The sequence below is a fragment of the Halyomorpha halys genome, unplaced genomic scaffold, assembly GCF_000696795.3.
Source record: "Halyomorpha halys isolate HHAL.00 unplaced genomic scaffold, Hhal_1.1 Scaffold455.1, whole genome shotgun sequence".
Classification (NCBI taxonomy): Eukaryota; Metazoa; Arthropoda; class Insecta; order Hemiptera; family Pentatomidae; genus Halyomorpha; species Halyomorpha halys.
Window position 1 is genome coordinate 585,386 of NW_027111717.1, and position 19,133 is coordinate 604,518.

The 19,133-nt window shown below is 29.6% G+C and overlaps 1 protein-coding gene across 8 annotated transcripts in view; it reads left to right on the plus strand.

The window, feature by feature from the left end:
- Positions 1–19,133, plus strand: part of LOC106682966 (dystrophin) — a 616,519-nt gene that overhangs the window by 97,023 nt on the left and 500,363 nt on the right. The window contains exon 1 of one of the 8 annotated variants that reach the window (XM_067049746.1): positions 4,445–4,701. The exons of the other annotated variants lie outside the window; for them this stretch is intronic. Coding sequence (XP_066905847.1) covers positions 4,683–4,701 — 19 coding nt within the window. The 5' untranslated portion in view covers positions 4,445–4,682. Of the gene's footprint in view, positions 1–4,444; positions 4,702–19,133 lie in introns of those variants that run through there. 8 annotated transcript variants of the gene reach the window in all.

Below are 19,133 nucleotides of genomic sequence, written 5' to 3' on the forward strand. Positions count from 1 at the left end.
ATAAAATAAATAGATTAAAATAATAATTCTTAATAAAAGATAAAAGTAAAGTTAATAACAAAAACAATGACATTTATGGATTTAACAAAATAAATAATTCTATTGAAGAAAAAAAGAAAAAGATTTTTGAGTGACAACAGCAAAGATGAAAAGTATAGAATTTATAACAGGATGTCCTGGAGCAGTCTGGGCTTCAGTCTTCGGGTTGTTGTTGGGTTTCCCAGGTTGTAGGTCACTGCTTCGTCAACTGTAGGTAACTGGGAGTGGTCTGTGCGCATTTATATAACATATACGTGAACAGTATAGTTCAATAACGAAAAACTGTACAAAACTGAAACTACGTATTCAAAACAGATTGCTTTAGATGTTACTGCAACATTTTCGCTAAAATCAACTTACCGGAATTCCAATATATATTTTTGACTTTCACGTTTTTTTACGATTTTTTACGAAAAATAATTGACAATTATTGTTTTCTCAATTGTTGTTATGACAAAACACAATTCATTGTCTTTATAAATAATAAAAAATAACCGTTTCGAAATATATTAAAAAATAGAGTGATGGAAGTTATGTGATGTGCGCATCAAATTTTTCAATTTGGTTGTGGTAAAAAAGTAAATAAATTGATAAATAATGATGAAGCATGACTAATAAAAATTATATTTCTTTATTTTAAACGTTTTTATTTACTAAAAACGATACAGAAGAGATTTTAATTTAATTATTTCCTTTTCCAAGCATCTCCCGGAGGAGGTATGTAGCATTTTGGATGATTCGTGTTAAAGAATTCAAACTTATGAATTTATGTGAAGAGCTTTTGGAGGTATCTACGGTATTTTGACCGGACCTGCCATATAAAAGTGATATTAAGGTGTTTGTCGATAATTTTATTATTGACGATAGCGTTTACTGAGAATTTTGTAGAGCATTTGGGTTGGAAAGATGGAATCTTGGAGCAATTCGTTTCGACATTTAAAAAAATACAAGGATATAAGTATTTTTACTTATACTATAAGTAGTTCTTGGTATATAATGGATACAAAAATAATTTTTCTACTCTGGATCCTGAAGCCATGCAAAGTGGGACGAAGCGTCGGCTACTTGAATAGTTTTCTATTTTGTACCTTTCTTGAATGCCACCCAGTGCCATCTTTCTACAAAGAAGCATATACATAATTTATCCAAAAAAAAAAAAATAATAATAAAATAAATAAATTAATATAAAAAAAATCATTATATAGTTTTCTAAAACAAAATATACATAAAAAAATTGGCTACAATATTACTTTGGCAGACTAAACTCCTTAATAGCGTTTTAAATAAAGGCAAATGGGTCTTTATCTTTACGATTATGCTAACTGTTGCCCGACAAAAAAATAACTTATTGCAGTTATACAATTTATTCTTATGCCACCGAATCCTGTCTACTTTCTGATGTTTTTCCTGCATATTTAGCATATCTTTTTCTTCTGTCTATATGATGGGTTAGTTGAAACATGGTACAACTTCTTCATGTTTAATCATTTATGTATTTTCAATTAAAAAAAAAAAAGAGTTGGTATTTTTCTTGATTATTTAAGCCTTGGGACGTAAAGTTTTGTACGGATTTATTGAATGTATATGTGTACTGCATACTTAAAATCAAATCTTCAATTTTTTTGTAAGGTTCGGATCAGCAAAAGTCTACTATATACCAGAACTCAAATTCATTATTTAATTCGCTCTAATACATTCGCTACAAATTTATCGGTGCAGTTCACGCGATTCACTGTTGTGTAACTCTGAATTTCCCTATTGCCTCATCCTTATTCCGGTTTTTTATTCTGCGTAAGACTTTATTTTCTAAAACATTATGAAATGTCCCCATCACTAAACAAAAATTATTAGTGTACTTTTTAGTTTGTATACTAGTAGTTTCGGACTAATATTATTAGCTTTCGTTGTGAAACAGTGCTCTGGTCTCCAATTGCTGGTCTACATTTCGTGTTATAATTTTTCTCGTGGTCAATTTAAAAAGAAGTAGCTAAATAAAATACCATTAGAATCAGAATTTTGTGTAATTTACCTTTCTTTGATTTGGTATAAAATGGATATTGTAATTTATTCTAACAATTCATGTTTTCAAAAATATATTTATTGCTATTTTTGTTCATTATTTCGAGGAAAAAATTGAGGTAATGAGTTCAAATTTGTAATCATCTTAAAAACCATTGGGCCGCCCATAGCTCAGTGGTTAAGACACAGTCTTACCAATTTGATGTCTATTGGTGGTGCCGGTTCGAATCCGGCCTGGGACGTTGACTTTTTCCATTGAGTGGCGGGTCTCACAAAATGAAGAACTTTGACCCCCAACCATGGTTTGGCAGTATAAGACTCCCAAAAGGGAGTCTTGGTCGAAAAAAACCCATTAATGTGAATATTTCCAAACTTTCCGCCTGAATGTTCGCTTCCAGATCCTCATTTGACTCATTGAATGACGAGCTGGTAGCTCTTAAACGATCCCGATAGTCCTTAGAAATAAATTTTAATTTAAAAAAATATATAGTAAAAATGTACGGAATTAGCTTTAGTTTAATTTACTATAGCTTGATTTTGCTTTAAAAAAAATAATCTAAAAAAACTTAAAAAATGTTACTTTTTTGAGATATATTTGATATTTTCAGAAAATATTGGAGATTTTAAAGTTTTCATTGCAGAGTTTTTAGTTCTAATCATCTCGCAAAAGGAGGTAAATGAGTAATTATGTATTTATAAAAAAACATTCAAATGATCTTTATAATAGTTCGAAATAAACAAAAAAGGAGCCATTTTTCTTTTATATTTTTATAACTGTGTATAGATATTAATTTTCGTTTTATATTTTTATAACTGTGTATAGATATTAATTTTCCTTTTATATTTTTATAACTGTGTACAGATATTAATTTTCTTTTTATATTTTTATAACTGTGTATAGATATTAATTTTCCTTTTTTATTTTTATAACTGACTGTGTTTGAGCGTGTTCAAAAGAACTCAAATACTAATTAAACTATTTATTCTGAGGCTTAGTTTCACCCCACTTTGCAAGGCTTAAAAAAGATACAACCAATCTAAAATAATGTGACAAAGTAATAAGATAGATAATATGAAATAACAGTAAACTAAATATGATTTAAAATATGTGAAAATTTACATAAAAATGAACAAAGTAAACTAAAGAAAAGAAAAAAAGGTTGTGTAGTAAAAAATATAAATCTTATTTTAAGTATATATCCTATTCTTGTACTTTCCTCCATTCGGAAAGATGGGTGTCCTATTTCGTTCATTATTTTCCTTTTGTTTTATCTTATTTCCCTTATTTTCCGTCTTCTATTGTGGATTGTATTATTATATTTATTTTCTATCTACCTTTTTATTTATTATTTCCGTTTTCATTAATTGTCTAATACATTTTTGTAATTCTTGTTTATGCTTTTCACTGTACATCTTAATTTTATTTAATTTAATTTACTGTGTTCATTTTTATTTAAATTTTCACATATTTTAAATTACATTTAGCATCACATTAGTCTTCATTTATTTTAGGTTATCTATTATATTACTTTTTTAGATTATCTTAATTGTTTTTTATAGCCTGGATGAAGCCCTACAAAGTGGAGCGAAACGTTAGCTCACAATAATTTAATTAATATTTGTGTTATTTTGGCCACTCCTGAATCATCTTCCTTTTATATATCGCGCACGGTCAATCAATGATCTAAAAATAAAAATAATTTATATAATCGATACAAAGTAATGATGAAATATATTAAGCTCTAGACATTGGTGATAACATAGTTCTAACCTTATGAAGGTAGGTTTGTTCATTGTAAATTAGCAAATTATTAAATAGTTAAAGTGAATGAAATAAGATCATAAATATTTATCTGGAGATAAATATTATTTAGATATTTATCGAAATAAAATGTGATATGAAATGATAAATATAATCGTTTTTAATGACGTATCGACTTAGGCTTAAGTGCCTTAAGTGAATTGTGTAAATAAATTTTAATGATATGATAGTGGAAATACAGTTTTATTGTATTGTAACTTTTCTAAACTTTCTCTTAGTGAAAATACCGCTAGATTGAGGTAAAAAAAAAAAAAATTAGTGAATAATAAAAATAAAAATTAGATACGAGGTTATTTTTATTACGTTAGTTTTCATAACTGTAGTTGTTTTTATTGCTATCACTTATGTAATTAGTAGATTTTTTATAATCATTGTTAGTTGATAGCATTGTTCAGGAATTGTCCTGGTAAGGAAGTATTATATTATAACTCGACATGTTTGGCAAATAAAGATTATTTATATATTATTTAAGATAATAAGGAAGGATTTGAGAGAGCTGAGGTGTGCCCGGACGGGGACGAGTGGGGACAATCAGCCGGTTGATGTTGGTACCCCTGCCGAGGCCAGTCGCCGCGTAAACTCTCCAGTTGTGGCTGGTCCGCGTTCCTACTCTCTTCGAATTTTTCTCACCTTTGATTTTGTTGTAAACAGATTGTGTATTGTTGTTACCTGTGCCGTGTTGTTGATCGCTGATCCTAAGTGCAGTGCCTGTTGTAGTGATAGTGCCTGTTTACACTTGACACAAACACCCAGTGGACCTGCACGGTTGGCAGCACACCTGTTGATTCTCTATGCTCCAGCCATGGATACGGTATACGTAGGTATGTCGGTGTCTTATCTTTTTTTTCATAATATCTGCGTAATGCATCTTTGTAAGCAGTTAACAGCATTGATTTACAATTTACATATTAATTACTTCAAGTCAATTTTTAAATTAATCTTTTTTAATCAGCAATACAATTGTTTTAACGACACGCTAGAACATTTTTTCTCTCATAGAAAATATTTATACTATCTAACTATGAAATAAATCATAAATTAGTAAAATGATAAAAAAAAAAAAAAAAAAAAAAAAAATCAGTCATGAATATTACTATATACTTTATATGTATTTCTTTATGCCTATATTTTAAAAAGAAATCCGTTTACAAGAATTTATATCAATGTTTCTAAAACTGTTTGTTCGTTATCAAAGCTATTATTCCTTATCTGTTTACTTGTTGTGTGTTACAATTAAATAAAACTAAGAAATGAAATAGCCGGAACCTTTAAAATGCCATGGGAAGATATTATAATAGTTTGTTTAATAATACATTTATAAATTATTTTATTGAATTATGTTGCTTCATTCAAATTAGTTTATTGGTATATTTTTAATAGTGCACGTAATTCTATTAAATTTAATTTTTCCATCCATGGCTAAATTTTACTTTAATTTCAGATTACTTATTTCGTTTTCAGATGTTAGAAAATTATTAGCGTCCATTACAACTTATGTGGGTTATCTACCGTCTTCAAGGTCGTCTATTGCTTTCGTTAATGGGATCGTATTGTTGTCTGAGTCATTGATAAGATGAAAAATGGGTGATGTTATAAAAAGAATAAAAGCTAAAAACAGCTCAATCGGTGGAAAATTAAAAAAATAAAAAAAATTACTTATACATCTGCTTTGGTTTTGTAGTAGCACATCTAATAAAAAAAAAGTTTTAAGATTTTATTTTGAATTGGACCTATTGGATCAGGATTCTACCAGAGCTACTAGTGTTGTTACAAAGTAATCCTGATTTACAATCTATGGAATACATGATAAATAAATCCATTTTTTCAGATATATCACTATTAAATCAAAGCTGCAATATTCTTATGTTAATTATGCTAATTAGATAACAGCTGTAGACGTTCGCTTGCTACGCTCGCTCAGAAGGGATAAACGAATCCCTTTACGAGTCCTTTAATGTAGAGGTCGGATCTATGCATGCATATACATATTACGTAAGTTAGTTTTGAAGTTCCCGTCGCTTGTTTTGTACACTCGAGCCGGTTTAAAGTTTAAAAAGTTTTAATGAAAATGAAGTTTAACAGCAGATTAATTAATGCGAATCCAGCAACACATATTTTGTTAGTAAGCTAAAACTTGCGCACCAGTTTTAAAATATTCCGGTGTACAGTGTATGTTATTTATTTTAATATTGAAAATAATGAAGAAGATGGTCAGTGTCGCGGTCAAAAGAGAAACAAAAATAGTTAACAACTTTATTGATTTATTATTTTATTTTTTAAATCGTGTCATTTTACCTTTAAAAATTTTATATATTTTTTTCTTTGGAACAGGTTTCATAAAATATGTATCAATTTATTATTTAGAATGGTTTTATTCTACTGGCTGATTTTTATTTAATTTTAAGAATATGTAGTTATTTCTAGCGTATTGCTGAATTTTATTTTTTATAATGATTAGCCTGCTAATACATTTTGCTGTTACTTAAGTGTTGGTAATGGAATGTTATTGCTACGTGCCTCGCCCACGAATTATGGCCGACCATTTCCTTCCACCGTAATGCCCTTTGTGGTTCAGCCTAAGCTGCTTTATATAGCTATAAAGGGACCCTACCCCATGGAACTAATATATAGGGGTCTCAAGGTTCGTATTCCTGTGAGAGACACAGGAATGGTTTCTAAGCATCCCCCATATCGACGAAGAGTTCGATGACCCCGCCAAAAAGTGGAGAGTGGAAGGTCACTGTAACCTTATCTACCTGAGCCAGCTTGGTAGTCGTATTATCAATTCCTAAGGACCACTTAGGACTCCTCATGGGTTACTTGATCGTATCGGGATTTGGAAAGGGCATTATGTTCTAGGTTCGATTACCGTTTTGAACTATTCCAAGCTATGACGTACTTCATCGTATGGTTAGAGGACCTATTGTAAAAGAAACCCACTGCCCATTAGTTGGCCAATCCTAAGTAAATATGGGTATGCCTTTGAGGAGCTAGTTCAGTATTGTTCTCACTACTTGCTCTTGCAGAGCCGTTGGTGTAAATGTTCTAATATTCCGACTATAAATAATTACACAATTACTATTTTAAAACTATTACATAGTATTTTAAAATATTAAAAAAAACAAACAAAAAAACATGACACTCAACAATATAATATTATTTATATTTATAGTAAAGTAATTCCAATGTTCTGGTTTCACACTTTATTCATAATCATATTTTAAATATTTTGGTTTTATAATATGATGTCATATCTATAATATCTTTAATTGTAATTTCAGAAACAAAAACTTTTTTGAAAATGACCATCTTTTTAATGTTCTTTCCAAGATAAATTATATGTATAGTGGATTTCTGAGATGTGAATGGTGACTAACCAACGATTTTTTGAAAATAAATTTTTACACATGAAATTACAAATAAAGGAAAGATGGCTCATCCTCTCGTTATAAAGAAAATATTAAAGTGGTTTCACAGTACTTTCGGTCGAACATTGGAAGACGTTTAATGATGTTATGTTTGTAAACTCACATCTAAAGCTATTAATAATCCTTCAAAATCAAAATAAATAAAATTAAAGACTCTTTAATTTCACTTTAATCAAAGTTTTATAATTTGTATTAATTATTTTCTCTAATATTACTATTAATTAACAGCAGATAATGATGAGTGGAGAAAAATCGGATTTAGGAAAATGAAGTAAATCCTGAATATTTGGATAAGAGTTTTATAGTCTAACGATTAGGTTTAATAGTCGATGTCCCAAAAGGAGGCTATCGGAATACAAATGACAAAAATATAAGTAGGAATTTTTTAAAGACGTTGATCGATTAGAAATAATTGAGGTAGATAAAAGTATTGATTTAAAGTAATCCTAAAGGTGCAGCTGAAAGTTTAGAAGAAAATGAGTTATACGTCAGATGAGAAAGCTTAGTTTAAAAATTAATAAAGTATTTTTGTTAAAACGTAATTTTGATATTACATTATATATAAAGTTTTTTAACTGTATGGAAACGTTTTATTACATAAATTGATGTATTTAATGCTCGACATTATGTACAAATATGATGAGAATATATTAGTTACAAATTTTCTGTCTTCTATTATTTTAACCATTTAGTTCTTAAAAATACGTTAATTAATATTATATTTTTCATATATGTAATTAAAATTTATTTTAGTTTTGTAGATTTTTTTTTTTCAGATCAAACAAATACACCTCTTAGAATTTAATGATTAATGAAATATTAAGGGTTTTTTCCTTCTTGAAAATTAATAAATATATTATATAATATATATTATATCGGGTAATAACTCCGACATTTTTCCATTTTATAAATATAAAAAAATAAAGCTTAACTAAACTGCTATTAGAATTAGGGACTACTATTACAATATTAAGAGTGAGGAAGAGCGGACCCGCCGCTGTAGCCCAAGGTTACTTGGGTCCTCGACCTCTTTGAGAGTCCTTTCCTTGGCCGCCTCTTGCTGTTTTATGGCTGCCGTCCTCTGGGCTCTTCTTTATTTTGCTGCCTCTTTATCCTTCCCCGTTTTATGGATTTCGTTGGCAACATGATTACTTTCCAGTTTCATTCAACGGGTCTGTAGCACTTTAGATATTGATTGTAGTCATAGTCGTTGTTACTCAACATCGGAGTATAATTCAACAGAGGATGATCTAGTAAAAGAAAGACAAAGATGTTGTAATTAATGTATAAATTTAAGACTAAAAACAAAACCTCAACTCTCCTAAACATCAGTAAATGACCATGAACTTCGTAAATTCAGGCATTGTCGATACAGTGATACACATCTCACATTAACAGCCCATGAAGGATTCATCGAATCCAGCCTACGCATCCCTCGACTTTTTTTCTATTGTTCAGAAACGTGCTGTTTACTCTGTAATCTTTTTCAGTTCTGTTGAATTGAGGATGCGCTTACTTACTAATAATTGACTGCCTATTGGAGGAGTTTATATTTTGTTTTTGAAATCAACAGTATGCATTGTTAATGTTTATATGCTCTAAAAATTTATAGGTGATTTTATACCATAGTTTTAATTTATAGAGTTTTTGTAGTACTCATTTTGTGTTGTACTTGTATACGTATATATAACGTTTGGATTGCATTGATTAAAATTTATTTACTACCTCATAAATTTTATTTTCCTGACGAATAATGCTGCTAACTTCTTCATAGATTAGGAATATTTTACATTAAAACTTTTAATTCATAAATCTTGTAATAACATTAAAATAAAAAGTATAGATTAATTATTCATAAATGTTTATAGAAAATCAAGTTTAGTATTGATTAGTTAACCGTTTCAATCATTTAAGTTTATAAGGTAAGGGGAAGAGGGTTATCTCCTCATGAAAGATGCTACGAATTTCTTCATATGAATATATGATATATTCATATAAATATAATATATTCAAAGGAATATATTACTTTAAAACTTTTAATTCGTTAATCTAATAATCCAAGGGAATAAAATGAGGATATATCATTATACCGGTTAAATTTATTGTAAAACTGAAAAACATTACTACAAGCTTTAAGAAACTAAAGCCATTTTTTAAATATTATTTTAAATAAATTCTTCTTAAACATTAGATTTAACTAGATAATGGTGCCGGAACTTTTCAATGAAAAGTTTAAGCAGTAAATACTGAGTCTTAAAATCTTAGTGATTTTAAGATATTGTGACTTATAAGATCTAATCCATTAAAAAACTTTTGTCTGTGAAGCATATTGGCTTACTGGCTATTGTTGCGTACTTTTCGTAAGATTATTGGAAAAATCTCCTACTTTGATGATTTATGCTCCATTGCTTTAATAACAACAATCATGTACAAAAATCAACTTGATCCGACTTTTCTAAAGATAAAAGTGTTTTATTTATTTATTTTAATATGTTGACCTCTCTATTTGTGCGTTTTAACGTATTTATTCATTAAATTATTTTATTTTATTAGTACTATTGTTTTTTTGTTTTGTTTTTTTTTTAAACTTATTTATCCATTCAAGTGTTTCCTGTAACCGCTTTTTTATTATATTTTCCTTTTAATCTATGTGTTAGTCTTATTCTCGTAAAATGTATCTATTTGTTTGTTCTTGGTAGACTGATCTACTACTGTGACTATGAATGATGGTCTGGTCTCACATTGCCGTCTAATATTGAATTTGTTTAGCGGGTCACTGAAGAGGATCTAGGAGAGTGAATTCCGGAGAGCGAATTTGTTGATCGGGTGAATTAAAAAATTGTGAAATGGTGAAATTGGAGGAGCAGAAATGAGAAAGAAAAATAGGAATGAATTGAAAAAAAGATTGTTTATTATATCTTATTATTATATCTCTTTTTTTCTGATTATACCATGTATGTGTAATTTATATATGTCCGATTACGGATTGATAAGTATGCTGTGTGAGATAGTAGCCTGATGTATTTAGGCAGCATTGATAAATAAAGTATTTCTGTCTCTCTCTGAGTCGTTTAAAGGGAAGGCACTTGGCTTGTTTTCCACTCAACTCAGTAATGTAAGATGGCAATAACTATTTTTAAAAATCTGTTATATTCTTGCAATATAATCATATTAAATGTTTTTATATGAATATGTATGTACCTTTAAATATGTACATGGCCAATATTATATATTAACATATTAACAAGTTACGAAGTTGTTTAATTATTTTTACGTTTGTAATTAAAAAAAAAAACAACAGAAAAACCTGCTTCTAGGCAGTCGGAGCCTTATGAAGCACATACACCTGTTGTAATCTTTCCGTATTTACGGGTACGTGTACCACACGTTAACAAATACTGACCTCGTATTGTGGATTATAAAAAACAGCAGTTCCTTCCAAATAAGGGACATAGGACCATTGTTAATGGATTTATCCCGTTAATATGGTTTTTAAATTATATGTTATTGATCAGTATAGTGGAACTAGTTACTCATTTCAATCCATTCTTTATTAATTAAACACATTACCGATGTCATATAGCAGTTATCATTTACTTTGATATGAAGTTGAATTAATAAAATATTTAATTTACATTATGATTTTGGTATCACTTTTGAGTTTTATTGTGAAGTAAAGTATATAGTGGCAAATTATAATGGACCATAGACTTTCTTTTAGAGCTTGCGTGCGAGCTGCGATTATAATGAAGCTTTTCAAGAAATAAAATTGGCTATTGATTTTCTTTTAAAAGCGGCAATCTGGAGTATAATGCTCGGGGATATAGGGCGGCGACAATGACGTGCCGTGACTTGGATGCGATGGTACCTGTACATGTCATGTCCCAAGGATCCATTATCTCTTATTACCTTTATCCTACTTCGTGTCTTTCTTTATTTAGTTTTAGAGATTTCAGAACTGGAGGGATATCATAAAAATTGTCTCTGTTCTTCAAATTTCTTTATTTTATAATAAAAGAGCTGGGAAGAAAAAAAGACTCACCCCAATTTCTGATTACTTTGAAAACTGTGAATAATTACTAGTCAAAATTGATGAGTCTACCGAGTATAGATAGAGGGAATAAAAAAAAATCTTTCAAAACCTTAAAAAAACAATAATTTTTCATTCGGAGCTCTATATCTTAAAAACTAGAAACAACACTAGAATATCTGAGAGAACATTATTTTAAGAAGATTTAATTTGCTGAAATATTAGCCCTAAAAGAGCTATTTACGCCCAATAGTTCTGGAGGTATAGATTTTTAAAAAGTAAAATTTCTTAAAAATCTACTGAAAGATTAGTACTTAGTTAATTTATTTTGAGAAATCTATATCTCATAAGACGTAAAGATGTTTATTAACACTCAAATTAAAGCTAGTTTAATGGACTATAAAGAAGTTTATGACCTTTACCTTCGTAGAAATAGTAGTGTTTATGATATTTGCTTAAATAAAGTGATTTATAGTTGTTCGGACAGTCAGTTTGATTTATGAAAAACTTCATTTCAGAAACCATTGGACGTACAGATACTGTCAGCGCTCAAATTAAATCTAGTTAAATTTACTATAAAATAGTTAATAATGTTTATCTTTGTAGGAGTAGTAGTTTTTATGATATTTGAAAAAATAAACTCACAAAATGTTAATTTCTAGTTGTTCTTATAAAATGTTGGATTTTTAAAAAATATATCTCTAGATCCATAAGACGAACATATGTCTGCCAACACTCAAAATAAGGGAAATGTAACTTCCTATAAAGTAGTTTGACACTTATCTTCGTAGGGGTAGTAGTGTTTATGATATTCACATATGAATAAATTTGGCAAATGAAAATATGTCCGAACAACAATAAATCGATTTATTTTGGTAAATTTTATGTAAACTATTACTCCTACGAAGATAAACATCATAACGTATTTTATTGCTCATTAAACTTGCTTTAATTTGAGTGCTAATAGACATCTGTACGTCAAATGGTTTTTGAGATATAGATTTTCAAAATAAATTCACTAACTACTGATCTTTCAATACGTCCCATACAACATTTTTATGAAATGTTCCTTTTTAGAAAGCTACATCTCGAAAACTATATAACGTAAATAACTCTATTAGGGGTTATATTTTAGCAAATTTACTCTTCTTTAAATAACATTCTCTTAGGTTTTCTTGTGTTGTTCCTATTTTTTAAGATATAGAGCTCCGAATGAAAAATTAATTTTTTTTTATCGCTTTGAAACAGCCGCCATATTTTATTCGCTCTACCTATACTTAGCAGACTCATTAATTTTGACTAATAATTATACATAGTTTTCATTAAAGTAATCAAAAATTGGGGTGAGATGACTGCTTTTTTCTCCTCTTGGGCTCTTTTATTATTAGTTAATGAGTCATTTCTTCTATCAATCTCTTAAATCCACTCGTTAGATTAATCGAGGTCATCTCTGATGCAATGATAGACGCAGTATTAGATAATGCATAATTTCATGTATTTCCAATGATTTATCTGACGTAATTTTATTTATAAATCATTTTTTTATGTTGGTGTAATTGATATTTTAGGTGAAGAGATATTTTTCAAGTAAATACTGGCTAGAAATACTTTATAGATATAATTGTTAACATATATTTCACATACATATACATATTCGATCTCTACTTATCTAAGTTTTATTTATTTTTTTTTTTCAATTTTAACTTTCGCTTTCTTGGACTTGTACTATAATTTATTAATATATAAAGTTCAGTGTGTGTTTTAATTTTTTTATCAGACTAGTTGAAAATTGCCAAATTTAAATAAAATGGTAAAAAAAAAAAATGTTAAATGTATGAAATTAATGCTATCAATTATATCGGTTAGGTATTTTTATCATGTCAATATTTGATCATTTTAATTTAAAACTATTTAGTTTTTACCGATTATGTATTTTTCAAATTTTGGAATCACCAAAGGAACAGTTTTAGCTTAAGCAAATATTTAATTAAAGATCATTATACATATTCTATAAAATACTGTTGACAATTGGTTGTTTGGTTATTATTTCGATTACTAGAGACAAATATTTTGGGATAACGTAGTGTGCACAATATCATGAAAATTATTTTAATAATTCTATCCGATTCAGAAATTATTACTCTGGAATTGAGATTATTATTAATTATTGTGATTATAACCTACATTTGGCTCTAGTTAATTTAGACAATTTAATTTAATTTAATTGAGATTATTCTGGCACCTTTTTTCACCATGATTAATAACTTCACAGATTTTAAAAAAAGTTCCGATTATATATAATGCAAATTTTTGTGTGATACAGATTTGTTTTGTATTTCTAAAAAAATATCCATTTGGTCTCATCACTTTTTTATTATTTTGACACCACAACGTTTCTGCCATCCCGGTCATTTTCAAGGATTTTATTACACTATTACAGCCAAAACCATAGGTCAACATAATTGCTGGCTATTTTGCCGTTGTCAAATAATTTATCATTAGTCATTAACTATTTTACAGTGTTTAATATGATATTAACTTATTTTTAGTATCATATTAATTAGTTAATAATCTCTATTTAAATTACTCATTTTATCAATAGTACACTGAGGAAGGTTACTCAAATTATATATTGGAAGTAGTTAAGTCTTATTAACCTTTAGGTGCAGTGTTAAATGAATCATAATTTTATTAGTACATTGTGTATTATTAATAATTACTAAATGAGATTCTTGACATTATAACATTCAACTACTTCAATGTAATATTTTGTCGATGGACAGTTTGTCCGAAACGTCACCCAAAATCTATATAAATTAAAATGTAATGTTCCTTTGTTAATTAGGTAAGGTCTCCGAAAGTTGTTAATCAATTTACACGATGTTTTGTTTTTTTACTTTTCGGTATCGTTCTGTAAAGGTTCTTAGGTAGTAAAATCCTTGATTTATTCAGTAGATAAAAATTAAATGTTATTGGCTCATAAATCAAAACAAAGGTATAATTTTTTTTAATGTACTGTGTATGAGACAATATGAGAGGAAATGAAATTACCTGAATAAAGAAAAGAAATGTGGTAAAATTGGACTAGTACTAAGCGAAACAATGCAGTCAGGGCATATACTAGCCTAGTATAGAAATAAAATAAGTGAAACCTATTAATGAAGTTAGGATTTTTACTTGAAATAAAATATTGTATTAAAAATATAATATATAATATAAGGTTAAATAATGAAGATATATACCATTATTTTTTTTTTTTTACATAAAAACGCATTCAAAATTTATAATACATCTATTTACTTTTTTAAAATGTGAGCGTTGATGACCTCAGGGTTTTTTGACCAACAAAAAACCAACAACTTTTTTAAAATCGGTTTTAATTAAGGTATGCTTTATTTATTTAATAATACATATTTAGAAGTTAATGGCATTTCATATTATTCTGACAGTTATTCATCTGGAGAATATTGTGTGCGAAATCGGCTCTCTTTTTTTGTATTGGGTGTAAAGAGGAGTAACTGAATTTTGATTGGCAGATGTGGATTTTACAAAGTGAACAGAGCTTTTTGTTTAGGTGGAAGCAGAGAAATTGACAATGTCTGGAATTCACTTGATACACAATTGCGTTTTCCCCCTCAAACAATATCTGGATCTGCCAAAGTACAAAAAAAAAAAAAACTGATTGAAAAAATAAAATAATAATGACGCCTGTTCCTTTCAATAATTTAAATATGAAGGCAAAACCTTTCTGAGTCATTTATAACACCACCTACTAAAATGTTTCTGACTAAATTTTTAGAGTTAAGAAAAAAAAACAATCTTAGCTTTTATCAAATTAGCATATTTTCAGTTGTGAGCGGAAAAATTGTTGTATAGGAGGTTTGTGATGAATATTTCTAAGATATTTGTTTTAAGAGCTAAAAATAGATTTGACAATCACTTGTTCAAGACTAGAAAATATTTCTAAGTGAGTTGATGAATTTTTATTTTGTTATTTTATTTTTTTTTATTTTTATACCAGATCGGCCTGGTGGGCCTTACATGATTGATATAACTTATATTATATATATATTTTTAACAGTTGACTATGAGGGGGTATATTCATACAAATGACACCCCTAACTGTATAAAATGTTCTTATTAAAAGAAAAAAAAAACAAAATAAATAGATAAGAATAATGCTTCTTAATAAAAGAGGAAAGTAAAATTAATAACAAGAAATAATGATATTGGTACACTTAAATAAAACAAACAATTGTCTTCTAATAGTAAAAAGAAACAAGTTAATTTGAAAAAGGGAAGAGAGAAGAACAGAGAGAAAAAAAAATAAATTAAAAAAAAATAATAATGATAAGTAAATAGAGGTAGTGTGACTACGAATTAATTTTATATTTATTAAAAATTTATAAAAGAATGTCCTGCAGCAGTCTGGGCTTCAGTCTTCGGGTTGAGATTGGGTTTCCCAGGTTGTAGGTCACTGCTCCTTTAACTGTCGGCAACTGGGAGTGGAACTTCATGAACCGTTTTTTGATATAATCCTCTATTGACTTCATTTGTAATTCGCGATGCAATTGGCTATTTCTTATGAACCAAGAGCATTAACTGCGATTCTTATTGTTTTGTTAATTATGTCTTTTACCAAATACATGTTATTAATGAAAAAATAAAAGAAGTCGCTTACTCTAACCTTTGGACTATATATGAGCCGCTGGGAGCAAGATGTTAATTTCACAAAGTCATTCTGCTCCCTTCACAATTTATTTTCATAAAACTTTAATTAATTAATTACTAAGTTTATTAATTTCAAATTCTTTTTAATAGAGAGATATGTTTGTAATTGACTAGTTTTAAAAGTAAAAACAGTTGTTCCTTATCAACAACTTCGTTGAGGTGTTTTATGGAGTATCTCAAAATTCCAGTTTTAAGTTTCCAGTGACACACACCACTTTTGCTCATATAATGAATTTTTTTTTTAGGAACAATCAAAATTTACAACTATTTACTTAATTTACTACAACAATTTAATTTAGGAAAATTCAAGTGCATAGTTTGAAACAGAAGGTACATAAAAAATTAAAGTTAAAGTTATAATTTAAAGTTATTAAAAAAGTTAAAGAGCATAATTTAAATATGGTCGATTTAAATTTGAATTGAATCATAGGTATTAGTTATACCGATCATACATTCTTCTACTGTCGTACTACTACCCACATTCCGAGAGTATGAAATTTGCGCTGTCACTTATTTTTGAAAGTTATGTATACATTTTTATGCTCATATCACTTATAGTATAAAGTTTAAGAAAGATATCTTAGGTAGGAGTCGAAGCTGGCCAGTCCACTGTACTGTAGGAGTGCCCGTTCAATTTCCCCTCTAATTGAACCTCTCCCTCGGGCAGTTGGCAACGATGTGTCGTAACAGCATTCCAGAATCAGCAGTGTTTCCTTTTGATTGGCGACATCCGCCGTAAAGCAGACCATTTATTCCCCTACAATTTAATTGAAATATCACAAGCATAGTTGAGAACCGATGGTCATGTTTGTAATATAGCGTGTTATTTTTTTTATTATACTGTGAATTGAGGAAATGTGACATATTGTCAATTATAAATAATACTTTATTGATCAGAATGACAAACTTAAAATCAGTCTTAATATTTTCAATGTTGGTTTTATAAAAACAGCATGTAATGAATACTTGATTGGACAATAGCAAGCTGTCATACTTTTGCAAAAGAAAAAGAAAAGAATCACGAAAAATATTAAAATTAATTTTCGGAAACCAGTTAACACTGAGGTTAGTTATTCTGTTAACTGCACTTCCTCATATAAAAAAATGTATGAATTATATATATATATTTTTTAGGAACCAAAAGTTTTATGTGAGATATATAATTTTGTAGTTTTGTGCAATATTATTATATTATTATGAACACTTTTTATATAGATTCCCGCTGGCACACTAGCAGAATTGTTTCTTGCGAGTACCCCCACATCGAGATGAAGCAGGAGATGACCGCAGTAGCTGTTGGAGAACTCCTGCCTTCCTCGAATGGATTTCAGTTTGACCTAGAGAAGCCGCTGCTCAGCTTTAAGGCATTAAGAGCTATGTATGATGCTGGAGCTGGTAATGTAGCTAAGAAAGTCATATCATCCCGGATAAGATCCACTGTTTCCCCTGATCTAATTTGGCAGGGAGTTCTTAACTTTGGTGTACGATTGCCTAAGAGGCCTGCCTATTTCTTAGATGAATACTCCTCTGTTTTAGACTGGGTAAGAAGAGAATTCACTCTAGACACAAAATTGAGACCTCTACCTTTGGAAGAAGCCATATCACATGTTCCTCAGGACATCTCACCTGGGCTGCCTTTTATTTCCACTCATACAGGCTGGAAGGATAGTGACGTTTTTGAGAAGTACCTTCCAATGTTTCAAAAATACTGGGACAGAGTAGGTAACCACGAAGTAACGATTCCGATGTATGACTGTGCAGCATTCGCTCGATCTCATATTTCATCTAATGGATCAAATAATGTGCAACCGGAGTGGGTCTATCCCGCTGTAGCTATCGCTCAGGAAGTCCGATGGTCACGGCCACTCACTGTAGCCCTAATAGAACAGAAAATAGGGCACCATACTGCTTATGGCATGGAGGTGATGAAAGGTGGAATGGTATGGCTGAATGACAACCTGTCTAGAATTAGATTAATACATCCTGGTTGTAAATATCTTATGACAGATTATACTGACTATGATTCCTCCATCCCTGCGTGGTTAATCCGTGATGCTTATTCCATTATTGCCGAGCAATTTGACTTCTCCCAGGATGTTCATGGTAATCCTCTGGATGAAGAGAAAGAGAAAAGAAAATTTAAGCGCATGATAGCTTATTTCATAAACACACCCATTAGAAACATGGATGGACGGCGATTCCTCAAGAAGCAAGGAGTGCCTTCGGGATCAATGTTCACAAACATCATCGAAACTATCTGTAATTTGATTATGTCCATTACTGCCTCCCTCGTCGTATTTGGACAACTTCCATTATTTATAAATGCTTTCGGCGATGACGCTGTAATAGTATATGATGCGTCAGTAATCATGGATTTAATCCAGATGCAGGCATTCCTGAAATACTTGTTTGGTGCACAACTTAATGTACAGAAATCTTATTGGACTAGGGATATAACCCAAGTGCACTATTTGGGATATTATAATTTATGTGGCGATCCTGTAAAACCAGCCGAAGAACTGTTCACTTCATTATTGTATACACAATATAAGCCGGATGATTGGGGGCATGCATTGGCTAGAGCTATAGCTTGCGCTTATGCATCTGCCGGGATGGACCACGCCGTATATCGCGCCTGTTTTGGAGTACTCAGAAAGTGTTTAAGAGATGGTTCGGACGGCGCCGAACGGCGAGCTGTAGACCTCCTGAAGAACAATCCTGGGATGGTTAGATATATGTCTACTATGGGTTGTGGAGATATTGAAGTTGATGCTTCATGTCTCACAGACATCAGGAACTTCATTCCCCGATACAATTGTAAGAAGCTCCAGCTGAGAATTATTCCTACAGTTATTCCTCCCTAGACTAAAGCCCTTGTATGGAATGCTTAGCTCATAAAAAAAAAATAAAAAAATCATTTTGTCAACCAAAATTTTTAAATTGATAGAATATTTAATTTTTTTTATTCTATTATAAATATGGTCGTTCTCTGTTCTGTATTCATTTAAAAAACTGTAAATAGGGACTTTAACATGCCCTTTTTTTGTCAATCATATTTTTTTTT